The sequence below is a fragment of the Anolis sagrei genome, chromosome 5 (genome assembly GCF_037176765.1).
Source record: "Anolis sagrei isolate rAnoSag1 chromosome 5, rAnoSag1.mat, whole genome shotgun sequence".
NCBI classification, from domain to species: Eukaryota; Metazoa; Chordata; class Lepidosauria; order Squamata; family Dactyloidae; genus Anolis; species Anolis sagrei.
The window spans coordinates 44,658,135-44,686,058 of record NC_090025.1 but is presented as its reverse complement, the minus strand read 5'-3'; the positions used below and the strand labels follow the sequence as shown (position 1 = coordinate 44,686,058).

Genomic DNA, 27,924 nt, shown 5'->3' with positions numbered 1-27,924 from the left:
TTTAGATCCATTTAGAACCATGCATTGCCCAGGCCTACTTGCCATATGTCCAGTAGATAAGTTCCACTCCGGCTGTGAGGAATTGTGAGAGTTGAGGTCCAAAATACCTGTCGGGAGGGCCGAAGTTTGCCCAGGCCTGGTGTAAATGTGCTATACAGGAGACCAATGGCCCTGGGGCCAGGAGACTGGACGCAGCCAAAGAGGAGCTGCCTCTCCCTCCTTCCCTCCCTCCCTCCCCGATTGGTGGAGTCGCGTTGTGTGCCCGCCCTTTTCTCCCCACTCGGGCAAAAGCAGGCGGGGCGAGCTGTCAGTCTCTTCGCCTGGTCTGTCAGGAGCCGAGCCTTGCGCCAGTCGCTGACCCTCCGCCATTCGCCCTCTTCCTCCCGGCCATGTATCTCTGCAGGGTGGCCTGGCAGAGCCTCGCCTCTCGCCTCACGCGAGCCGCTCCTCTCCTCCGTGGGCACGGTGAGTCAGCTGGGGAACTGGGGAAGGGGAATGTGTGTGCGCTTGTGTGGAAGGAAGGGAGGTGTGTTAATGATTGGCCGCCGCTCTGCAGGAACAAGGTGCAAAGCCCACCCGCGATGCCACGAGGGCTAAGGCTGCGGCGCCGCCCGCCCAGGAAAGGAGAGCTGAAGGTCACCCCGCGATTTGCATTGGCCCAGCCAGGGAAGCAGCGAGGAATTCGCACGCTTGGCTTGCTCTGGAATCCAGGGAGTCTGGTCCACTCTTGGGCAAAAGAGGAGAAAGACCTCTTGAGAATTACAGCTCCCATTAATACTGTCGCACTGCATTAATTCCACAGTGTAGCTGCGCCCACACTCTCCCTTATCTACACTGTAGAACTGATGCAGCTCGACCGACACCACTTGAACTGCCCTGGATCCATGCTATGGACTCATGGGAGCTGTAGTTTGGTGAGGCACCAGCACTCCTTGGCAGAGGTGGCTAAAGAGCTCGTAATAATAACAACAATAATTAACAATTATTATTTGATACACAAATAATAATAATATTTTTGTTTCATTATATTATTAATAATAATATTAACTACATTAATATTAATATATTAATATATATTAACTATATTAATATATTATTGGAGCCCCCGGTGGCACAGTGGGTTAAAGCGCTGAGCTGCTGAGCTTGTTGACCGAAAGGTCACAGGTTCGATTCCGGGGAGCAGCGTGAGCTTCCACTGTCAGCTCTAGCTTCTGCCAACCTAGCAGTTCGAAAACATGCAAATGTGAGTAGATCAATAGGTACCGCTCCAGCGGGAAGGTAAGGGTGCTCCATGCAGTCATGCCGGCCACATGACCTTGGAGGTCTCTATGGACAATGCCGACTCTTCGGCTTAGAAATGGAGATGAGCACCACACCCCAGAGTCAGACATGACTGGACTTAATGTCAGGGGACAACCTTTACCTTTTTAAATATATTAGTAGTAGTAATAATAATTTATTTATTTACTTTATTTATTTTATTTGTATACCACTCTTCTCAGCCCTTAGGTGACTCAGAGCGGTTAACAACAAACAGCAGCAGAAATTCAATGCTAGCATCATACAAACCATTTAAAAACAATTAACACAATAAAACACTAAGCAATTAACATCAATAAACATCAATAAACAACTCATTAGCATCTCATAACTAAAATCATAATCCAAGCTCGTCATCCGTTGTTCCAATTTCCTATAATTCATTGTGTATCATTATAATATTATTAATAATAATTAATATTAAATTCTTAATATATTAATATATTAATTATTTTAATATAGTAGTAGTAGTACTAGTGTACAGCAAACAAGATCACTATGCAGACTTTTGTATTTGAGCACACATGGAGCACTTCCCAAGTGTCTAGGACTGTCTAATGCAGGGGTCCTCAAACTAAGGTCTGGAGGCCGGATACGGCTCTCCAAGGTAATTTACCTGGCCCTCGCTCAGGATCAACCTAAGTCTGAAACGACTTGAAAGCACACAACAACAACAACAACAACAACAACAATCCTATCTCATCAGCCAAAAGCAGGCCCAAACTTCCTGTTGAAATACTAATAAGTTTATATTTGTTAAAATTCTTCTTAATTGTTGTATTGTTTTAAAGTTGTTTTTTTTTTTTGCACAACAACTAAGATATGTGCAGTGTGCATAGGAATTAATTCATGTTTTCTTCAAATTATAATCTGGCCCTCCAACTGTTTGAGTGACTGTGACCTGACCCTCTGTTTAAAAAGTCTGAGGACCCCTGGTCTAATGTATTGCTAAATAATGCATGCAGATCCAAGTAGGGTGGCCTTTTGCAGCTGACAGATGGTAATTTTGCCAGCGCCAATTGTTTCTAAGTGTAGGCCAAGGTCTTTAGGCACTGCACCCAATATGCCAATCACCACTAGGACTATCTTTACTGGCTTGTACTAGAGTCTTTGCAGTTCAATGATGATGATGATGATGATGATGATGATGAAAGCAAACAAAATCATAACACCCATTATTCCATAGCATTCAAACCATTTAATTCTACAGTGTGAATGCACCCTCTGCATGCAGCATTTTTCTCCTTCTTCCTGGGTTGCTTCCAACAGTGGAGAAAGGGGGTGGGACTGCTTACTGGAGGGTGAAAAATAAGAATAATAATTACCCATGCCAAAGCAATTAAGGCAAATATGCACTAGTAAGCAACTGACACAAAGGATGCACTTACACTGCAAAATTAATGCATTTTGACACTACTGTAACCACCCTGGCTCACAGCTATGTATTCATGGGAGTTGTAATTTTATTCTTATTCTTATATTTATTTATTCCTTGCTTTATCTTCTCCGAAGGGGACTCAAAGCGGCTTCAAATAAAAGCATCATCATAACAATTTAAAATATGCAAAAATACAAACATTAAAACAGAATTAAATATAGTAAAGGTAAAGGTTTCCCCTTGACATTAAGTCTAGTCGTGTACAACTCTGGGGGGTGGTGCTCATCTCAATTTCTTAGCCAAGGAGCTGGCATTGTCTGTAGATGGCTCCAAGTTAATGTGGTCGGCATGACTTCATGGAGTACCGTTACCTTCCTGCAGTACCTATTGATCTACTCACATTTACATGTTTTTGAACTGCTAGGTTGGCAGAAGCTGAGGCTAACACTGAGAGCGTACCCTTTTCTAGTTTTCTGGGCTTATAAAGAGCAGAAGGGGTATAGGGCAGGGAATTAAAACATACATAGAAAGTGCATGCATTGCACAGTAGTAGTAGTAGTAGTAGTAGTAATATATTTATTTATATCCTACCTTTCTCCCTAAACAGGACCCAAAGTGGCTCATAACATTTTTAAAAACCAATACAGATCCAGCATACATATATCAGTAATCTATAAAACCATATATTCAATAAATACTAAATAAACATAAATTGAACAATTGTTCAAATACAAATACAATTGTTTGTGGGAAACTCATCAATACAGTTGTGGCAGTTGCATGCATTAATTTTGTGACCCCATCAGACACAGTGCTGAGATTGAACTTGGAAATCCCTCCTAGAGACATATATTGCTAATTTACAGATAATTCCAAATCACATCAAGCCACAGAACCCAAGACTTTGTGGGATGGAAACAAATGTTATCACACAGCCATCACCATCTAGTATGGATAAATACATTTAATACCCGGCCAAAAGAAACTTTGTAATTCAGTTCTTATCTTCATGTGAATGCAAGGTAACTGCCCTGTGAATGGAGGTGCCATGTTTAATCTTCTGGTGTTTGAAGCTATGTCGCAAAGGAGGAAATAGCAGAAACTTTGGGCAATTCACATTAGTCAATCCAGAAAGATTTAAAATTCCCAATTACTTAATAGCACACATTTATACACACACAAAACTCCCCCATCCTACTTCTGCCAATCTAATTGGATTGTGAAGAAGGCAGTTGGGATAACCAGGAATAGATCTGTGTTGTGCACAAACTGTCCTTCAGTCAGATCTTGTATTGTAAACACATTTCTGGACTCAAAATATGCTATTTCTAAGAGGGTACAGCCTATTTCAGTGTGTGTGTGTGTGTGTGTTGTGCTGTGTCAGGAGCAACTTGAGAAACTGGAAGTTGCTTCTGGTGTGAGAGAATTGACCATCTGCAAAAACATTGTTTAGGGGATGTTTGATGTTTTACTATCCTTGTGGGAGGCTTCTCCATGTCCCCGCATGGGGAGCTGGAGCTGACAGAGGGAGCTCGTCCATACTCTTTCCCCATTCAAACCTCTGATCTGTCGGTCTTCAGTCCTGCTGGCACGGCGGTTTAACCCATTGTGCTACTGGTGGCTCCGTATATATGTATGTGTGTGTGTATGAATGTATATGTATGTGTGTGTATATGTGTGTGTGTGTGTGTATGAATGAGATACCACTTTGACTAGGTAAGGAAAATACTCCTCCCCCCCTTCCACATGCAAAACATTCCTCAAATGTGGAGGTTGCAGTTTCTCAAACTATTTTCAAAAAGATATAGCAATGTTGTGAAGCTTAAAAATATAAGCTGTACATATTTAACAAAGCGGCATAGAAACCAGGGAGGCATATCTTGTCGTGTTCATAGTGATATCATACAATATTAGCCACTGCATGTGTATTTCACATATCTGCATAACTGTGCATTTCCCTGGTGATTTGATGCTTGGATTCTTGTATTTTTGAAACACCATCCTGCAGTTCTTTAAATTATTTAAGATGTTTGTTTAGTCTCTGAAAATGAGGACGTGGAAATGCTGTGAGCAAAAGGGCACATTTATTACTGTCTTCAGTTTAGGAACTGTGTCCTGAGACTTGTCTATCCAGCATTATTGAAAAGAGGATTTATAGAGGCGTAAAGCATTTTCTAGAGGATGAGAAAAAGGAGAAAATATTTCTACATTTTTTAAAAATGTGCATTTTAGTATATCCCTTTAAAAATAGCTTTGCTTGAAATCTGCCAGACGAGTGAAGTCTGCAATTACCATCTGTTATAGCTGAATCTATCTTAAATAGTTATAGTTCATAAACACTGAACTAATTCTCCAAGGCCCTTTCTACACTGCCATATAATCAAGTTTATCAAAGCAAAGAATCCACATTATCTGTTTTGAACTGGATTATATGAGTCTACACTACCATATAATCCAGTTCAAAGCGGATAATTTGGATTTTTATCTGGCAGTGTAGAAGGGGCCTAAGTGTAGGTCTGAACAAAACCAAAACAATGTGCATCAGGGAGATAACAGTAGGATTAATAGAGTACAACATTTGCAAAATTAACTTCAACGCAATCCGTCTGAGGAAGAAACAATTTGACCTAAATGGTTTCTTCCTCAGCTAGTCCTAATTGGAACAGCTCTAGTGAATCAATTATATTTTACATGTATTGAGTAACCAAGTTGGCATTGATTCCTGGGTTTTACTTTGGTTGGGAGAAGAAATAGGATTTTGACTTTCCTGTTCATATGCATTCATTAAACGTATACATTATAAATTGGCATAAATTTGTTTGAAATAATCAACAAGAGACAATCAAATAACTTTCAGTAAAAGTAATATATTTTAAGAACTACTCACAGCACAGTTGAAGTTTTGCTAAGTTTAATATATCTAAGAGTGCTTGTAGAATTAATGCAGTTAGGTACATTTTGATTGCCATAGCTTGATGTTATGGAATCCCGGGATTTATAGTTTGGTTAGGCATTGGCACTCTGGTGGGGAAAGCTAAAGACCAAACAAAGCTACAACTCCCATGATGCCATGGCATTGAGCCATGCCAATTACAGTGGTGTCAAACTGCATTTATTGTACAGTATAGATGCACTCAATGGTGCTTAAACTGGAATCACTATGGTGTTACTATATGATGTAGCATTAAATGGGACAGAATAATAATAATGTACACCTGATGGTGTTTAAAGTAGTGTCAAACTGCATCATTCTACAGTTTAGATGCACTCAGTTGTCACTGTGACACTCCAAATTGGATTAAGTAAGGTAAAAGTTTCCCCTTGACATTAAGTCTCCTCGTTTCTCACTCCTGGGGGTGGTGCTGATCTCCATTTCTAAGCCGAAGAGTGGACGTTGTCCGTAGGTCATGTGGCTGGCATGACAGCATGGAGTACCATTACCTTCCCACCGGAATGGTACCTATTGATATACTCACATTTGCATATTTTCAAACTTCTAAGTTGTCAGAAGCTGGGGCTCATAGCGGGAGCTCACTCTGCTTCCTGGATTCGAACCCTTTCGGACAGCAGCTTCAGCAGCTCAGCACTTTAACCCACTGTGCCACCAGGGACTCTCACCAACTTGGATTAAGCTCAGATAAAATATAAAAACACTAAGTACAGTAACTACTATAAAATATAAAAACACTAAGTACAGTAACTACTGTATCCTAGATGAATAAATAAGGCCTACATTAAAAAAAACAGTTTATGTATTGGGTTGTTGTGAGTTTTCCAGGCTGTATAGCTATGTTATAGCACTGTACTTAATTTCCGGTCCCCTCATGTTTTGAGTTTGCACTAGCCTCGGCCCAGCCTTTTAATTGCTCTGAATAGGCAGAATTATTATTATTTATATATGTGTGTTATTATGATAATTTTATGCTTATGTTGTTTTGTTAATTTTATGTTATGCTGTTCACTCTGTATGTTTTGGTAATGTTGCTTTGAAACTGCGCTGAATCCCCCTCGGGGAGATAGAGCGGTATATAAATAAAGTTTTATTATTATTATATTCCAGAAGCACTCTCTCCTGACATTACACAAAAAACTATGGCAGGCATCCTCAGAGGTTGTGAGGTCTGTTGGAAACTAGGAAAGTGAAGTTTATATACTTGTGGAATATCCAGAGCGGGAGAAATAACTTTTCTGTTAGAGGCAAGTGTAAATGTTGCAATGAATTAAGGTGGCCAATTGCAACATTCACACTTGGTTCAAACAGACAAGAGTTCTTTCTCCCACCCTGGACATTCCACAAATATATAAACCTCACTTGCCTAGTTTCCAGCAGACCTCACAATCTCTGAGGAATGCATGCCATAGATATGGGGAAAACGTCAGGAGAGAATGTTTCTGGAACATGGCCATACAGCCTGAACAACTCACAGCAACCCAGTGATTCCAGCCATGAAAGCCTTTGACAACACAGTTTATATATTCATTCTGACCTCAATGTCTGAGGCAGCAAGCATGTTGGGAAGAAAGTCTGTATATTTCAAAATTTTTGACCTGATTTGCTTTCCCTTGCCCTTCTGTCTGCAGCCCTTTGTATTATGGACGACTTTCAGACTTTTGAAGGGTATATAGTTCAGGCAACAACGGAGCAGAGGAGATTGCCCTTCCTAGTTCTCTTCAACACAAACTCCATTAGACACATTAGGACTTGCTTCTGAATAGACGTGTATGGTTCTCATGCTTCCAAATACACATAGCTAGGTTGTCACGCAAAGATGTCTTAAAACTATGTTTCCCCTTTAGATCGCCCAATTGTTCAATTTCCTTTATTGTACAGTGCTTTCCCTGGGGTTTCATTTTCCCATGGGAAGTCTTGTGTATTTGTCTGCCATGGTGGCCAGAATTAATTATCTAACATAAATAAAATCTATTTAAATGAGTTGGAAAAGTAGTTTATTTTTGTGATGTGTCTGACTTGTGTACTTTATAAAAAATATCTCTTAACATTTGCCGTAGTACTACAGACAGTCCCCAAGTAATGAAGAAGATGGGTTCTGTAGTTTTGGTCTAAAGGTGAAATTATTTGTAAGTCAGAATAGGTCCATTTTTAAGTGCAACTCCAGCAAAATATATACGTGTGTGTGTGTGTGTGTATATGTATATGTATATGTATATATTGGATAGCATACTGAAGGGTTAACAATCCTGTGGTGTTTGTTTTCCTGTCTGTGCCCCTGTTCAGATGACCAGATCCAGTATGGCAGATTGAGATGGTTTTTAACAATTGATTTTAAAGTGGATACAACTGATTTTAATGTTTGTGTGAATTTATAGATTGCTTTATGTTCCAGCATTGAATGTTTGCCATATATATGTTGTGCTCCGCCCTGAGTCCCTTTTGGGGTGGAATATATTTAATATGCTTAATAATAATAATAATAATAATAATAATAATGGTGAAAGAACACTCTCCATGGACAGTTCCTGGGAAAAATTGAGACCCAAATGGACAAAGAAAAAACATGGATGTGGCTCACAAATGGAACTTTGAGAAAGGAGTCGGAGGACCTGATTTTGGCAGCCCAAGAACAAGCCATTAGAACCAGTGCCATCAAAGTTGATGACAGATCCCAAATATAGACTCTGCAAGGAAGCAGATGAAACAATAGATCACATCCTCAGCAAGAAGATTGCGCATACAGACTATAAGCAGAGGCATAACACCATTGCTCAGATGATTCATTGGAACTTGTGCCACAAATACCATCTGCCTGCAACAATGAACTGGTGGGATCACAAGCCGGAAAAAGTTACAGAAAATGAATACGTCAATCTACTCTGGGACTTCCAAATTCAGACAGACAGTTTTGGAGCACAATACTCCTGACCTCAAAATCATGTTAAAAAACAAAGTATGGATCGTTGATGTTGCAATCCCAGGTGACAGCAGGATTGAAGAGAAACAACTGGAAAAGCTGACATAATATGAGGATTTAAAGATCGAACAGCAAAGACTCTGGCACAAGCCAGTAAAGGTGGTCCCAGTGGTGATTGGCACAATGGGTACAGTGCCTAAAGACCTGGGCCTGCATTTAAACATAATCGGCGCTGACAAGATTGCCAGCTGACGAAGGCCACCTTACTGGGATCTGCACGCATTATTCGCCCATACATCACACAATCCTAGACATTTGGGAAGTGTCCGACGTGTGATCCAATACAACAGCCAGCAGAGTGATCTTGTCTCCTGTGGACTCATCTTATTTTTATTTATTTATTTATTTATTTGGTATGCTTGTATACCGCTAATATCTCAGCCTGTGCGGCGACTCATTGCGGTTTACAACATGTTAAAATATACAATTCATTTAAGCATATAAAATTAAAATAAAAATACATACAAAAAACATACACAGTATTGGGCCACCAATACAGATCGGGACATCTCATAGTTAAAATCATCATCCAATTCGTTATCTTGATTGCTAATCCATGGTCAGATAAAACATCACATCGAAGGTCAATTGAAGACTTGCTCAAACATCCAGGTTTTTAGTTTTTTCCTAAATGCCATTAGCGAGGTGGCTGATCTTAATTCAGTAGGGAGGGCATTCCAAAGCCGGGGGGCCACCACAGAAAAGGCCCTATCTCTCGTTCCCACGAGCCGCACCTGTGAAGCAGGTGGGATAGAGAGAAGGGCTTCTCCTGAAGATCTAAGGGTCCTGGTGGGCTGATAGGCCGAGATACGTTCGGATAGGTATGTAGGGCCAGAACCGTTTAGGGCTTTAAAGGTCAAAACCAGCACTTTGAATTGGGCTCGGTAGCTAATCGGTAGCCAGTGAAGCTGGTACAGCAGAGGAGTTGTGTGCTCCCTGCGTCCAGCCCCTGTTAATACCATGGCTGCCGCCCGTTGGACTAGTTGGAGCTTCCGGGCCGTCTTCAAAGGCAACCCCACGTAGAGAGCGTTGCAGTAATCAAGACGGGATGTAACCAGAGCGTGGACTACCGTGGCCAAGTCAGACTTCCCAAGGTACGGTCGCAGTTGGCGCACGAGTCTTAACTGTGCGAATGCTCCCCTGGTCACCGCCGAAACCTGGGGCTCCAGGCTCAGCGATGAGTCCAGGATCACACCCAAACTGCGAACCTGTGTCTTGTTGTGTTTCAAGTAATAATAATATAGAAGCATTAGATAAAAAGTACTGCTGCCTTGTCCTAACACCTACTTTAAAATAGTTTATATATTCATTCTGACTTCAAAGTATGAGGCAGTAAGTATGTTGGGAAGAATGTTGTGAAGTAAGTATGTTGGGGAAAAAGTCTTCATATTTCAAAACACTTGACTAGACCTGACTTGCTTTCCCTGACCCTTCTCTCTGAAGCCCTCTGTGTTATAGAGGACTTTCAGACTTTTTAAGGGTATATAGGTCAGGAGATTCAGGAGCAGAGGAGATTGCCCTTCTTAGTTCTCTTCAACACAAACTCCATTAGACTCATTAGGATTTGCTTCTGTATAGGCATATCTAGATTTTCCGAGCACAATTCAAAGTGCTGGCTTTAGCCTATAAAGCTCTAAATGGTTCCGGTCCAGCTTACCTGTCCGAACATATCTCCCTTTACAAACCATCTAGGACTTTAAGATCATCGTGGGTGGCCCTGCTCACGATTCCACCATCCTCGCAAGCGAGACTGGTGGGAATGAGAGACAGGCCTTCTCAGTGGTGGCCCCTCTGCTGTGGAACACCCTCCCAAATGATATCAGATCTGCCCCCTCCCTCCTGGTATTCTGAAGGAAACTGAAGACCTGGCTTTGGGATCAAGCCTTCAAACAATACAGCAATTGAATGTGATTGACTGAAGCAACTGACAATGGACTGCTTCCAGATCATGATTTTAACCTGGTGATTTTAATAATGTCTAACTTTTTTCCTTTGGTGTATTTATAATTGTTTTAATGATTTAAGTGTTGTTTTAGTGCTGATTGTTAGGACAAGGTTCAGCATCTAATGATTGCCTTTCTGTAAGCCGACCTGAGTCCCCATCCCCCCCGGGGGTGTGTGTGTGAGAAGAATGGGGTATAAATGCTAGAAACAAACAAACAAACAAACAAATGCCCAGAATTCTGCTTTCCCATAACAGATCTAAAACTTTCCAAAGGCACACCATCTCTTTCACTAGTGCATAGTGGGTGAACAGCACACCTGTCTGTCACAATTTTGGAATATTAGGAGGTCTCTTATATTTCTTGCTGATGTTGTTCCAAAGTTGTAAATAATTGTCTGTTTGAAATTATTTTGAGTCTTCACCTCCTGATATAAATGTTTGTCTTCAGGTAACGAGCCATTGTATTCTAGGTTTGACTTGAAAGAACATTGTCTTTGACTAATGTAAACAGAGATAATTTCCTTTAGAGTTAATCTGACTTCTGGTCAGCAAATGTTGACAGATGTAAGCAGATGTAAACATTTCTCTTATCACTGTCACAGTTCTTATCACAGTTTACTAGGGCAGGTCAACAATTTCAATTCTCATTAGCAGGTTTTCATTACAATTCATCAAGCAGGTAGTTAATGGTTTAGTCATTGCAGGTCTTGATCTCCAAAATGGTGTCTCCAAAATTATTAGGTCTCATTCATACATTCATTTCATCCATACCCACGCATATCAAATCCATATTTTTCAAATCCACACACCATTTTAATATGACATTAATGCAGTTCAACATTAACTTAACTGCTATGGCTCAAGATGACAGAATGATGGGAGTTGTAGTTTTACAAGGCCTTTAGCCTTCTCTGCCAAAAAGTGCTGGAGGCTCACCAAACTACAACATACACGATTCAATGACATTAAGCCATGGAAGTTAAAGTGGTATTAAACTGCAATAATTATACAGTGTAGATGCACTCTTAGTCTAACATTCAAACCACTGAATTGGCAGAGGATAAATTAGGAGTGGATGGATGTTGAGAAAGGTTAGCCATGAAAGGGTTAGGTTTACTCTGTTCAAAGAGATGTTATTCCCCTCTGTACAGCTGCATACCAGTTATTTAAATGCTTTGTATAAGCTGCATGTGTTAAGTAACATGCATGGTTGTCCTTCCCTTTAAACCACTTCTGTTCTCTTGTTTAATTCTATTTTACCATTTACTCTTGCGCTGCTGAACTTGCTATTTTATGAAATACTAGCCATCCCCTGCCAAGCGTTGCTGAGGCCCAGTCTGTGTATATATATATGTGGGTGTATATATTTGCAATGTCCAATCTCGATAAAATAATAAAGAGTAGAGACATCAGACTGGCAACAAAGATCCGCCTAGTTAAAGCCATGGTATTCCCTGTAGTCACCTACGGATGTGAGAGCTGGACCTTAGGGAAGGCTGAGCGAAGGAAGATCGATGCTTTTGAGCTGTGGTGTTGGAGGAAAGTTCTGAGAGTGCCTTGGACTGCGAGAAGATCCAACCAGTCCATCCTCCAGGAAATAAAGCCCGACTGCTCACTGGAGGGAAAGATACTAGAGACAAAGTTGAAGTACTTTGGCCACATCATGAGGAGACAGGAAAGCCTAGAGAAGACAATTATGCTGGGGAAAGTGGAAGGCAAAAGGAAAAGGGGCCGACCAAGGGCAAGATGGATGGATGGCATCCTTGAAGTGACTGGACTGACCTTGAGGGAGCTGGGGGTGGTAACGGCCGACAGGGAGCTCTGGCGTGGGCTGATCCATGAGGTCACGAAGAGTCGGAGACGACTGAACGAATGAACAACATATATTTGTGTATATATGTGTGTTTGTGTGTGTATGTGGTTTTGCGCGTGCATTGTAATATTTGTTTTTTGGCTTTTTAAGTCTCTTCTGCTGTGTTTTTCAGTGTTTTGTGAGTGATGGTCACTTGTTGGCCTGATAGGTGTATTGTGTCCAAATTTGGTGTCAATTTGTCCAGTGGTTTTTGAGTTATGTTAATCCTACAAACAAACATTACATTTTTATTTATATAGATTGTTTCAATACTATTGGGATATAGTCTAAATGATAGCATTTTGAACCTGTTGCATTAGTTTCTCAGTATTGTCACTTCAATTTTGTAGCACCCTTCCGCCAGATGTCTGGAAGTGTTCCTGGTTCTTCTGGAGAGAACATCATCTACTATCTGCTGGTTATTGGTGCTGCTGGTGCAGGTGGTTTTTACGTGAGTACCTTCACACATCTTCACATATGTTTATTTCAAGTGGAGAATGGAAATAATACTGTACTTAACCAAATTAAAATGATTATATAGTCAGCAAGTTAATTAAGTTGGAACTTCTGTGCCAGAAATGGAGTTTTTATTAATTTTTTTCTTCTTAAACAGTGTGGTTTTTGTAGTAACAGGCTAAAGGCAATGTTGTATCTATCGCTGGTTGTGATGGAAGATAACCTTAAGGATATATATGAAATCAGTGCCATATATGCTTTAATCGTTACAACATACTTGCTGTTTAGCAGACGCTGCTACTTGTGCAGGATGCTATTTCCCAACCACAGTCATTTAAAACATGAATGCCGTAAATAGATATTCCAAAGACACTAAAGCAGTGATTCCCAACCGTTTTTTTGATGAGGGACCACTTTGACCAGGGACCACTTTCCAATCAGCACCCCAAATAACCAAATTCTGTTTGGTTATTTGGGGTGCTGATTCAGAAAATTGCATTGGATAGACAACATCAGCTCTAGTTTCTGATACAGAACATATACCATCCAGTAGTTGCCATCTGGTCACCCACAGAAAACCATATTTAATAATCTATAATGTCATCTATCCAATGCAATTTTCTGAATCAGCACTCCGAATAACCCCAGGAACAGGTGCCCCTGCTTCCAGGCGCCACATGGAACGACTCCACTCAGCGGGAGGGAGGAGGAGGAGAAGCAGTCAGGAGATGTGTTGTCACACCTTTCGTGGGTAGTCAGCTTCTCCCCTCCCAACATCCTTGTTGCCTTGGCACTATAAGAGGGTTTCACGAGACCAGTCGCTCTCATTGCAATGGTCTAGTAACGGTGAGGCCATGGACCATATTTTAGTTCTTGGGGACCACTGATGGTCCATAGACCACAGTTTGGGAACCACTGCACCAAAGTATTATCCATTTCAAAGGAAACCAAGACGTGGATCCTAGTTGTAGTACTAATAAGAGCAGTCCTATTGATTCAAATGTAAAGTGATGGATCACGGCTTATGTACATCCCGAATAGACTACTGCAATGCACTCTACGTGGGGTTGTCTTTGAAGGCTGTTTGGAAGCTCCAAATGGTTCAATGGGCAGCAGCCAGATTGCTCACCAGAGCGGCGTACAGGAGCATACCACCCCTTTGTTACATTAGCTTCACTGGTTGTCAGTCTGCTACCGAGCACAATTCAAAGTGCTGGCTATAAAGCCCTAAACGGTTCTAGCCCAGCTTACCTGTCCAAGCGTATCTCCCCCTATCTCTAAGATTGTCTGGAGAGGCCCTGCTATTGGTCCCGCCTCCTTTGCAGGCACAACTGGTGGGAATGAGAGACAGGACCTTCTCAGTGGTGGCCCTTTGGCTGTGGAACTCCCTCCCCAGTGATATTAGATCAGCCTCCTCCCTCCTGACCTTCAGAAAGAGAGTAGAAATGTGGCTTTGGGATCAAGACTTTGGAGAAGAACTATATTGCAATAGATGCACTGGAATTAAGTGCAGTGACAATAGGATTGACATGGATTATGATTGCAGATAGCGTGGTTTTATATTGATTGTAATGTTTTAAAACAGTTTAATGTGTTTCCATTTTGTCCTAATTTTAATTTAAATGCTTTTTAAAATTGTATATTGTTGTTAAGGCATTGAATTGTTGCCTGTCTGTAAGTCGCCTTGAGTCCCCTTCGGGGTAGAGAAAGGTGGAATATAAATATAGTACATAAATAAATGTACATCCTACTTAAGCCAAAGTGAAGCTTTTAAAATGCATACACTAATTATTTGATCTGCTGTTTCACTTTTATTTACTGTTCACTTCTTGGCAGGCTTCAAGTTCTAATTATTTCCTACCTACCACCATGGAAATAATTAGGAATAAAAATTTTCCGGTCTATTCTAACTTGTACTTAGTAGATCAATTAATTATAAGCAGAAATAGAACAGCTTGTTATTTTTGAAACTAATAATCATGGATTTATACATGCCTGTGTTATTCAGAAAAATTGTGTGGAGAAACACTGTATGCAGCCAATTTCTCAAGAATGTATGTTTGAATATCAGTATATGTTGGAAACTTTTATTGCTGTTGTAAGTTATTTTATTATGAAAATGACACTAGCAGTTAAAATATTATCAGAAGTACAAACTATATAAAAGTTAAATGAGTTACAATAAAACTTTCTATGAGTCCTTAGCACACCATGATTCTCCAATCTATTTAAGCACACAGCAAATAAATTACTAAATGTAGTGTCGTGCTACCATAATCTCACCCTTAAGGTAGTAAGAAACAACTGTGATTCATATGGATAGTAAAATAGGAATGCACATGTCTGAATATTAAATTGATACATCAGTATTTCTTATGCCTGACATTGTGACCTATATTCAGTGTAGAATTGGATATTTTTGAAATCATTAATTTTAGTAAGCATTGCTCATATTTTGGATTTGGGTTGATATATTTTGGGGACATACTGAAACATTAAGTATATTGTGTTGTCAAAGGCTTTCATGGCTGGAATCAATGGGTTGCTGTGAGTTTTCCAGGCTGTACGGACATGTTCCAGAAGCATTCTCTCCTGACATTTCGCCCACATCTATGCCAGGCATCCTCAGAGGTTGTGAGGTCTGTTGGAAACTTGGCAAGTGGGGTGTAAATCTGTGGAATGTCCAGGGTGTCCATTCAATGCTTATCAAGCTGGCCAATTGCAACATTTACACTTGCCTCAAGCAGACAAGAGTACATTCCACAGATCATATAAAAACAGTGTTTGACATGTGATCCAATACAAAAACCAGTATAGTGATCTTGTTTGCTGTGTACTAATCTTGTTGTATTTAAAATAATAATAATAACAACAGCACTTTATTTCTAGAACGCCCTCTCTCCCCGAAGGAACCCAGGGCAGTTTACAAATACAAAACAAAAGGCAAACATTCAATGCCTCAAATTGAATACAAACACCTCAAAATAATGCAAGATAATGCACAGAAACAACAGCAAACTTAAATTGCCTGCGATGGCTCAGTCTTGGTGTGATTTGATGAGTGAAGTTTTATAAATTATTTTTAGGCCTATAGAACCATTTCTTCTGACAAAGCCAGATACAACGAGCGGATTGAAGATATTCAACAACGATCTACAGCAGAATGGAAACCAAAACCCTGGCCTCCTCAATGTAAGTTGGTTATATCTAAATTTACAAATGTTACTTTGAAGCTGTTTGACTTCATAGCAGGATAAAGGTTGGGAGGAAACTCTGCATCTAAGCATAGCAGCAGCAATGTGTGCCTTCAAATCTTCTTTAGACTTATGGCAGCCCTATGAATTTAGTAGTGATTTCTTAGGCAAAGAATATCCAGAGATGGTTTTGCCCATTCTCTCCTCTCAAATCTAGCCTACAGCACCAGATATTCATTGGCAGTCTCCCATCCAAGTACCAACCAGTACTGACTCTACTTAGCTTCCAAGTTCAGGCAGTATTGGATGCCTTTAGGGTATTTAGGCTCCAAAGATGGACATAGAAATGGAAAATATATAACCTAGTTGGATTTTGCATTTTACTTTAAATTACCAAGTATTGAAGAATTCTGTAAGCGTTTTAGAAAAAAACAAACAAAACTAGAATGGTTCTTATTCAGTGCCTTCCAGGTCTAAGAAATACCATTACATTTGATATTTATCTGTCTTGTAAGCTTACGTTTTCCCTGTTACCTTGCTTATCGTGTTTAGAGAGGAAAAATATATAGACATGTTGTAACAAGTAGAATGTTTTTCCAGTATTTTAGATGTCATTAAGATTTCACAAAGAAAAGATGACTGAAGTTATAAATTCCAAATATATGAATAGTAAAGCTTTAGTTGTATGGGCTTGACTAGGATCCAGTTAGATATCTAAACCAGACTACATGGATCCCATCAGAATTTGAAAGTCCTGCTTTTTTGCAGCCCTTTGCACACCATAAAAACTCCAGAAAACCGAGAAATAGGCTACAGATGAGGCCACTGATGCTGATGGAAGCAATATTTTATTTATTTATTTACTTTCAGCATTTATATTCAGCCCTTCCCACCCCGAAGGAGACTCAGGGCGGATCACAGAACATATACACAGCAAACATTCAATGCCATTAAATAGATAGGACAGACAACAGATAGAGATATGTGTCAGCATTTTTCCCAACTCGGCGTCCTGGAGCTTGTTCTCAATTCCGGCCACAGGGTGTGATGTTGCTCCATTCTCAATGATGAAGAGCCCTTGATCACAGACTTCCTCCTTTCTCTGGTTGCTGGCATTTTCTGGTACATCCTTTTCATGATGCCATAAAATACCTCCCCGTTTAAGCGGTGCCTAATTTCTCTACTCACAGCACAGCTGTTTTCAAACTGCTTAGGTGGACAGAAGCTGGGCTGAAGATTGAGTGCTCACCCTGAACTGGGCTTTGAATTGTCAACCTTTTGATTAGTGTGATCTATTGCTGCTGGTGATTAACCAGCTGTGCTAAAGCTCGACCCTATAGGATCTACCTTAAGTACCCATTGTGCTATAGCACAGACATATCTTACCTTTTAGTTTTAGTAGAAATAGTAATAGAATTCCATTCAGTCAGTATTTGAAGACAACAACTCTGTATACAGTTAATTGGAAGCAGCTGAAATTGACAATTTGCCACAGGGTTTATTAACAAGTATTATCACTTCTAATTAGAAATACTCAAGATCTGTTTTTTTTAAATGAATAGTTTAATATTTGAAATAAATAAACATGCTAGAAAGCATGAAATAATTGTGAATGATAATGGATGGTGTTAATTTGTGATGTGTATTCATCACTCCAGTTTGAAGAACGATCACAGGAATACCTCTGAATATTTGAAGATGTGTTCAAATATTACATTTATGGTTAGAATATTTATCTAACTGAGTGATTGTAGCGTTGATATAAAGTTTCTCAATCTTTGGTAGAATTCGCTTTTTCATAGAAGAAACAGGACTTTTGGATTCAATTCCGTGCTCTAAACGTGATTCTTCTGGCATATTGCTACTAATGAGGATTTTTTTTCTGTCTCAAAAGCGATTTGAGAAACTGCAAGTCGTTTCTGGTGTGAGAGAGTTGGCTCTCTGCAAGGATGCTGCCTAGGGGACTCCCAAATGTTCTGATGTTTTATCAACCTTGTGAGAAGCTTCTCTCATGTCCCCCATGGGGAGCTGGAGCTGACAGAGGGAGCTCAACCCCCTCTCTCTGGATTTGAACCGCTGACCTATTGGTCAGCAATCCTGCAGACACAAGGGTTTAACCCATTGCACTACCTCAGGCTCCTTACTAAAATGAGGTGAAGGTGGTGTCGCACACCAGGTCTTTGAAAGCATCTCTGAACCAGTGTCACACACCAGAGTTCAGTATAAGCAAAGCAGTTTATTGACGAATAAAAATAGCTTCAGCAAAAAGATAAAAATGATCAAAAGTAGTATAGAGTATTGCCCATTGAAAGAGTCACTTAAATATGCCAAACAAGAATCCAAACACCAAGTTCAGGAAACAGGAATGCCCAAAACCATGACAAAATCCAAAGGTAACAAGAGTCTGTGATTCCAAAATAATCCAGGACAGCAAAACCAAAACATGTGATAATATAGGAACAAAATTTGAGCATTAAATCCAAGGCATTACATTTACAGGAATATCAATATGAATAGAAATCCAAGGCACAAGAAACTTGAACATGAGAAAGGAATTGCTGTCTAAACCAATCGTTGGTTCCTCTGAAGGCCCAATCGCAGTTGCCTTCATATATAGTAAAAAAAAGCCATACCTTTTCCCTTGAGAAGCCTCAGGAGGAACCCTCTTGTCAATTAAACTTTGAGAGCGGGGCCTCTCCCTGGCCATTTGTCTCTGTTCACAAATCTGATTCCTTCCTTTGAAAGATCCCCAATTAAAACATTATTTTCACATTCCGACCTTGACTCCCTTGGGAAACGTAACATAAGTCTGTTGGCCTCTTTCTTTGTCCGTAATGGCACATCTAATGCAGACTTGACCATCCCAGAATCCTCAGCTTCAACACTCTCCTGCCCAAAATCCCTATTTTTAGATGCCTGTGGGTCTGCAGGGTCTTGGTCATTCGACACTGAAACCTCAGGCACTGGAACAAATGCAGGCTGAACTACTACAGGTGGAAATAAAGATCAGCTTCAAGAACACGTAATCAGCATCCCTTATATTTATTTTGAGGACCTTTTGTGTAAGCGGCTGAGGAGGAAAAGGAAAGGGCTTGAGGCTGTTAGGAATGGTGGGAGTTGTAGTCCAAAACACCTGGAGGGCTCAGGTTGGCTCATGCCTGATTTAGAAGTAAGTCCTATTGGATATAATGTGACTATAAGTCCATAGAATTGTTCCCTAAGGCAGCTATCACAAGTAAACTTCCTAGCAGTGAGTTACACTTCAGATCGGTCTTCCATCAATTTTCGTTAAATGTATGTGCAATTAATATTTGAAGGGTGACTTAAATGTCTTAAAAGACATAAGATTCTGGCTGATGTTGGTAGCTAAGCAGAATTAGCCCTGGTTAGTACTTAGCTAAGCAACCACAGCAAATCATGAGGTGCTGTAGGCTATATTTCAGTGAAAGGAACTTCCATGAATAAGAAAAATATATGAAATTCATGGATTCACCTTAGAGTAGATAGTCGGCTTGAAGATGTGCATGCACACAAACGCACATTTGTTTTCCTATATGCTGTTAAATTTTATTGTTGTGTCTTAAATACAATAAATGCAAAAACTTTCAACAACAAAAACAGCACATGTTCTTGCATTTACCTTTACCTGTTTTCTTTTCCTCACTTTTGCAGTTCGGTAACACCTTTGTGCTTGGGAGACTATTCCACTATTTTCTGCTTTTTCTTATGTCTTTGTTTCTTTTTCACGTTACTTTTTATGTGAAGAGTACTGGATATTTTCTTTCTCTTTCCTGGGTCACTGATTACTTTTCAGAAATAACCTATCCCCAATCTAGATTACATATTTTAAATTATCTTTATCTTAAAGGTGAAACATCATGAAAATGCAAATGTTAGATAGCCTTGGGTTTATCCTGGTAACTTGAAATTTTGATTATTTGGAAAACTAGATAGATCTTGATTGTTTTTATTGCATCTTTTTCAATAAAAAGTAGACATTGTTCAGACTACTTGTCAGCTGCTTTACACATTAGGTACAATCCTATACTATGTATTGTCAAAGGCTTTCATGGCCGGAATCGCTGGGTTGCTGTGAGTTTTCTGGGCTGTATGACCATGTTCTAGAAGCATTCTCCCCTGATATTTTGCCTGCATCTATGGCAGGCATCCTCAGAGGTTGTGAGGTCTATTGGAAATTAGGAAAATTTGATATATCTGTAGAATGTCCAAGGTGGGAGAAAGAACTCTTATCTGTTTGAAATAGGTTTCAATTGGCCACCATGATTAGCATTTAATGACCTAGCAGTTTCAAGGTCTGATTTCTTACTGCCTGGGGGAATCCTTTGTTGGGAGGGGAATCGCTGGCCCTGATTGTTTCTTGTCTGGAATGCCCCTGTTTTTGAGTGTTGTTCTTTATTTACTGTTACGATTTTAGAATTTTTTTAGATACTCTTCCAGATTTTGTTCATTTTCATACTTGGCCATTAAATGCTAATCAAGGTGGCCAAATAAAACATTTGCACCTACCTCAAACAGACAAGAGTTTTTTCTCCCACCCAGGACATTAATACACAAATATTATAAATCCCATTTTCCTAGTTTCCAACAGACCTCACAACCGCTGAGGATGCCTGCCATAGATGCAGGGGAAACATCAGGAGAGAATGCTTCTGGAACATGGCCATACAGCCCAGAAAACTTACAACACAATCCTATACTGATCTAAGTATATTCTTTAAATGCAGGTTTTCAGATACACTTCTTGAGAGCTAGGATTGGCCACAACTCTGTTGGATTATGACAATCCTAGCTTTGTTTCTGTATAGTATATGAAGGAGCCTTTTATGTGGCTGTAGTTGAATGTAAAAACAATTTGTAAAAATGTGAATGTAGGGTTCATAGTTGACTGTCTAATTTTCAGAACAATTAGATTTTGCATTTTTCTGGATGATTTCATGAGATTCCTCTTCCCATTTCCCTCCCCTTCTCTTTCCCGTCCCCTTTTTTCTGATCTCTCCTTTGTTGTCATATTCTTTCTTGCATTGGAAAGGTTGCATTCAAATCTTTCTAATTGTTCCTCTGCTTTTACCCTTTCAGAATAACAAAGAAAATCTCTTTCCAAACCCGATGAAATAATTTTTAGAAGGACAGTCCATCTTTGCATACTTCACAGCCAGACTTTGAGAAAATCATCTATTGTAGGACTTCATATTTGTGAGATTTTCCCCATTGCAGTTATAGACCATCCTGTAACTTGGCACTTCTAAGGCACTGGCTGTTCTGAGTTCTTGCACTTGTAATTGACTGTCCAATAAAAAGCACTGAACATAGCTCTTGCTTGTCAATCTGTTCTTTTTTGGGAACAGGTTAGTTTTCTGGAAATTTTGATTTCATTTGGAGAGACACAGGTATTGTTGCCTCAGATTTAGTGGTCTACAGGCAATTGCTATTACGATTGCTTATTACCTAATAAATTGTAGCAGTTAGTTGAAGTACGAAGTGAAGAAAGTCAACAATTTTAAACATTACCTCTATTATTTTTCACCTCAAGTGAAATATTCATTATTACTAGAAAATTCAATTGACATGCAACAATATCAAGAATTAAATACCATTTTTTTCAGTGCAGGGTCATAGTTCAATATGACCGTCTCTTTTCCTTTGCTCACATACTGTACCTTAACTCTGCATGTGATGATTTCACAAATTTCTTCCCAGCTTTGATCACCATTTTGATGTCTCCCAACTAACAATGTTTGTATGATGCTATACTTATCCTCTCTTCTTCATTTGTCTTTTTATCCATTGTGCTTAAAACTCCTCTCGAAAATGTCACCTAGTTTTATGGCCATGGTACATACTGTTGTTATATTTTGATGGACTTAAATATTTCTTTAAAATGACATGTGGTGCACTTTTCAGCAACAAATGGTTGGCAAAAATACTTACCCGTATATACTCGAGTATAAGCCAACCTGAATGTAAGCCAAGGTACCTAATTTTACCACAAAAAAATGGGAAAACAGATTGACTTCAGTATAAGCCGAGGGTGGGAAATGCAACAGCTATTGATAAATTTCAAAATAAAAATAGAGACTAATAAAATTACATTAATTGAGGTATCAGTAGATTAAATGTTTCTGAATATTTACCCAACACTGTAATTTAATATAAGACTCTCCAACTCTGATTAAACCATTATTCTTACCTTCTTCAATGTAAATGTGCTCACATATCCTTCCAATAATAATAAAGAGAGTAAAATCATAAATAATAACAATAGAGTAAAATAATGGAAATGTAGCAATAACAGTAATAATAGAGTAAAATCATAAATAGAATAATAACAATAATAATAGAGAAATCTAAGCAATAAAAATAAAGTTAATAAATGTAATAATAATCACAATAGAAAAATAATAAATGTAATAATAACAATAAGTAGAGTAAAATAATAAATGTAATAACAACAATAATAAAGTAAAATAATAAATGTAACAACAACAACTACAACAACAACTACAACAACAAAGTAAAATAATAAATAACCTTGACTTGAGTATAAGCCAAGGGGGACTTTTTCAGCCTAAAAAAAGGGCTGAAAAACTAGGCTTATACTCGAGTATATTATAGTGTTTGTATTCATCATTTATATGAACAGTGGTTCCCAACCTTCTTTTGACCAGGGACCACTTTGATCAGAGACCACTTTCCAACATTAGTACCAAAAGGGTTACGAATCAGTTTTTGGTCAATTTTAGATTTAGTGTGGTTATTTGGGTGCTGATTCAGAAAAGTGCATTGGATAGATCACATCAGATCTAGTTTCTGATACAGATCATATGCCATCCCGTAGTTGCCATCTGCTTGCCCACAGAAATCCTTATTTAATAATCTAGAGCTGATGTGGTAGTAGTAATATTTTGTGGGTAGTCAGTCTCTCCCTTCCTGACATCCTTGTTGCCTTGGCACTATAAGAGGGTTTCGTGAGACCAGTCGCTCTCGCTGCTGCATGGTTTCGAGGCAACAGTGTAATTATGGTGAGGCTGCAGACCATATTTTCCTTCTTGCAGACCACTTGTGGTCTACAGACCACAGGTTGGGAACCACTGATATAGAACCTAATACTGGATAGGGTTTAACCGAAATGTTGGCAGAACTCCAAAATCTTTTGAAAGTTGGACCATGTTTGCTTTCTTACATCGTAGTAAAAACCTCTCCCCCCCCCCCCCCCCCCGGCTGGCTGTTAGGAATTGTGGGGGTTGGAGTCCAAAACACCTGGATGGCCAAAGTTTGCCCATGCCTGGCATATATAGTGAGAAAACCTTGTTTTTGCTGCTGCTTAATTTGCAACTACATAGTTGGATGCTATGCTGCACGTAGTAGCTTGTTCACATTGCATTCAAGTATGTAAGAATAGCATGGTGTGACCTTAGTTAGTTTTCAGAATGCTTTTTAAAAAAATGATGACAGCCTTTTGCCTGTGAATTACGCATTCACAAATTTTAGTTCAGGGATGGCATGTTTCACTTTATTTCGTTATGTACTTCATAGCCATTCTTTACTTCAAGCCACTTTTCATTCTATTGGCATGACAACAGTGTGAGCTATTTGAAAAGAAAAAAAATGGGCATATAACCAACAGGTGTGCTGAAATAACTTTAATAAATGAAATTGGCAAAACTACAGTATAATCCTTTCCACATTGCACATTTGTTCTTCATAATTTTTCTGTTGTATTAAATGAAGCCTTAGAAAATGAGGAAACAGATGCAAACGAAGAAGTTGCTGAAGCAAATGAAGAGGCAAAGGATGGTGCAGAAGAAGCTGAAACCAAAGAAGAAGCCGAAGCAATAACTAAAGATGAAGCTCAGGTACAGAATTCAACTACAGAATCTACTGAAGTGGAAAAAGAAGAAAATTCACCCACTGAAGAGGCTTCTCCTGATGTACAAGAAACTGCTGCTTCTGGTTCAGGCACAGATGAAACTCAAGGTTAATGCTGCAAATGGAATTTAATTATTATTTTTTTTTTTGCCTTCTGCCACAGGAAAGCACTATTGTGTTCTTAATAAAAAGGAAGTATTCCAAACTGAATGCATTTAAAATGTCAGGGTTCAGTATTAGATTCAAGATTCTTGATTGCATCTAGTACAAGAAATCCTTCATTGTTGTATCTGGTGGTGGGCTCCTAATTTTCTTCCAAAAGGAATAGGTGATCATGGCTAGCCAATATGTCTTAAATAGAATGCATGGTTCTGTTTCCCCTCCTAAATTCACAGCCTGTAAGATACTATCTAGATAGGTACTCTAGCTCATTCCATATATAAAAAAGTAAAGGTTTCTCCTTGACATTAAGTCTAGTCGAGTCCGACTCTGGGGGGTGGTGCCCATCTCCATTTCTAAGCTGAAGAGTTGGTGTTGTCCATAGACACCTACAAGGTCATGTGGCCAGCATGACTGCATGGAACGCTGTTACCTTCCTGCTGAAGCAGTACCTATTGATCTACTCACATTAGCATTGAGCTACTCACATGAGTATGTTTTTGAACTGCTAGGTTCACAGAAGCTGAGGCTAACAATGGGAGCTCACCCCATCCACTGGTTCGAACCGCTGACCTTCCAGTCAGTAAGTTCTACAGCTTAGCAGTTTAACCTTCTGCACCACCGCAACCCCCATTCCATATATAACTACTCAGAAATCTTGGTAGCTACTATCTCCCAAAAATCATTCCATGTTTGAGGAATTAAAATGAATAAATAAGGGATTTATTTTGATTGTAGGCAAATATTGTATTTCTGAAAAAAGATTTTTTTTATAAATATGTGTTTTAAAATATATCAGATAACATTTTAATGTTCTTCCTTGACTTTTGGTGCAGAGAAATGCATAATTCATTATGAGCTCTAAAAGCTATGATAAGATCAGATCCTTTTGAAATAATCTTGTTGGCTGTGATCTAGCAACTGAGGCTTTGGAAAGGTATTTTCCAAAGCTGTGGTTGCAATATGACAATAGGCAATATTTCCTTTAGAATGTCTTCAAGATTAAAAACTAGATGAGTAAAATGTAGGGAAGAAGTGCAAATCAAGCAGCCTTCAGATATGTTGAACTGCAATAAGACTATCAATCTTTTCGCAAGCAAGAACAGATAATTTTCTCACTTTTCTCCTTATTGTAAGTAGTGGACAACTTTACCAATTTCAAAATACATTTTGCAGTTTGTAACTTAATCTGAGTGAAACAATTTATACACTTTTGCACAGACAATCCTGTTTCCTATGCAATAAACTCACATGCACTTTTCCGCACAGAATAAGTCCCAAACTGTGAAGATTCTCAATCATTTCTCATCAAGATGTCCCAACACTTGGAAATCCAGATATTTTTACCACTTTTCTAATATTTTCCAATATATTTTCTGTCTCTGGGTTGCAATTCTCAGCATTCTTCACATGTGGTTATGCTGCCTAGGGCTTCTGATCATTGCAGTCCAACAACATGTGGAAGGTCACATGATTCCCACCTTTTATCTAGGGGTCAAATCCAATTGTTAGTCTTAACTACATTAGACTATCTGAATTAAAGGGACTTGTGTATTTGTTAAGAAGTCTTTTCAATTTAAGTGTACTAACAATAGGATGTTAAAAGTAAAGGTTTCCCCTTGACATTAAGTCTAGTTGAGTCTGACTCTGGAGGGTGGTGCTCATCTCCATTTCTAAGCTGAAGAGCCAGCGTTGTCCGTGGTCATGTGGCCAGCATGACTGCATGGATCGCCGTTGCCTTCCCACCTGAGTTGTACCTATTTATCTACTCACATTAGCATGTTTTTGAACTGCTAGGTTGGCAGAACCTGGGCCTAACAGTGGGAACTCACCCCACTCCGTGGATTCAAACCACCAACTTTTGAGTGAGCAAGTTCAGCACTCAGCGGTTTAACCCACTGTTCTACTGGGGGCTCCCAACAATAGGATGTTGAACCCATTTAAGAGTATAGTACTCCCTCGTATCTGTATAACATTCTTCAAATATATCCTTTCCCTACTGGTACTCTTGATTTCACCTACTCAAAAATATGTTTTCTATAGGCATTTCTATAGGCATTTCTGAATTCTCTAGCATAATTGTATGGTATGCTTCCACTGCAAGTTTACCATAGAGTTGTGATGGAGGAGCTAGAACTGGGAATCAGGGCCAGGTAGTATCTCCCAACATAGGATTTCCCCAGGCAGCTTTGAAGCTGCAAGGCCATTTAGTGCTAATCAAGATGGCCAGTTGTGACATTCACACTTGCTTGTTGTGACATTCACACAAGCGTTCTTTCTCCCACCCTGGATGTTCCACAGATATATAAACCTCACTTGCCTAGTTTCCAACAGACCCCTCAACCTCTGAGGATGCCTGCCACTGATGTGGGTGAAAGGTGAGAATGCTTCTGGAACATGGCCGTACAGTTCAGAAAACTCACAGCAACCCTATGTAATTGTTGATTGTATTAATCAGATATTCATTTATCTTTTATTTCTCCAGTTTTCTATTCAGAAGCTTCTCTCTTCAATAAATACAAAAATTGTTGCTCACAATATAATCAGTCCATTTATTTAAGAAATAGCTATCTTACATTGAATGAGAAAGTTGGTACGTCTAGCTTAATTCTGCTATTGTTTCGGGAGTCAGGATGTGGAGAACTTGGAAATGGGATGTGAAATGATGAAACATACCAAAGGTGTTGAGCATTTGAATTATATACAAAAATCATGATTCACCACTTTACTGCTAGTGGCCACTTCCCCTCCTTCATAACAGTCCCAAGGTAAGAGAGGTTTCCCTATCACCTCTTTTGGGGTTTAGCAAAGATTTCAGCTGTTGTGAATTGTTATGTGAATGAAAAGCTCGACAGCATAAGTATGTGAATGTGAAGTGCTTCCATATATCCAGGAAGATGGAATGTTGTTTTAGGCCTTCATCATAAAACAGTAAAAGGAATATACTACTGTAGGTGGGACGATTACAAATCTCAGCTACGTTAGATCCACTTTTCATTTTGTCAGGAGCAACTTGAGCTGGAGCAAGTCGCTTCTAGTGTGAGAGAATTGGCCGTCTGCAAGGACGTTGCCCAGGGAATGCCCATATGGTTTACCATCCTGTGAGAGACTTATCTCATGTCCCCGCATGGGAAGCTGCAGCTGACAGATGGGAGCTCAGCCTGCTCCTCGGATTTGGTCAGCAGTCTTGCCTGCACAAGGATTTAACCTGTTGCGCCACCGGGGATTTCTATTAAATCCACTGAATTAGTGGGATTTATAAAAATGTTGAATTGCCCTTCAGCAGTTTGGTTCAGTAAGTCTGTTATAGTTAAGGCTAACACGTAGATTTTTGTCTGAACATCTAAAATGATTCAGCTGGCACAAATAAAGTACACCAATTGTGGGTTTTATAACATTTTTGAATTAACTTAATAGGCTATGACTACTAAAATATATTTTTCCCTTTTCGAACAGAGTTTTAAAATGATTTCAGGAATGCAAAATATGTATAAAAATATGTGGAATATATATAAAATCTATAGAATATATTAAAGAAGTACTCAATGAGAAAAAATACCTCTGTTTAAAAGTAGCATTTTCCTACTTTTGAAATGGAAAACATTTTTTAATGCGGATACAGCTGGCACGCTAACACAGTAATATTCTTCTACTGCACTGTAATGTTTTTGTATAAATAAAGACTTGCTTCCCTGTTAATCTTTTCCATGTTGAGTAATTGAGTATAAACAGAATAAAACAGAATTCTGGGTTGATGTTTTGCCCACTGCTTCCTCAATAAAGGCTCTTGTGTTTCAAATTAA

At 39.2% G+C, this 27,924-nt stretch overlaps 1 protein-coding gene across 1 annotated transcript; it reads left to right on the top strand.

Moving 5' to 3' along the window:
* The first annotated feature begins 165 nt into the window (after nt 1–165).
* Nucleotides 166–27,924, top strand: MGARP (mitochondria localized glutamic acid rich protein). The gene is given in 5 exon segments (XM_060778927.2): nt 166–352; nt 355–465; nt 12,776–12,876; nt 15,968–16,073; nt 23,825–27,924. Coding segments are annotated over 5 exon segments (756 nt in total). The 3' UTR covers nt 24,076–27,924.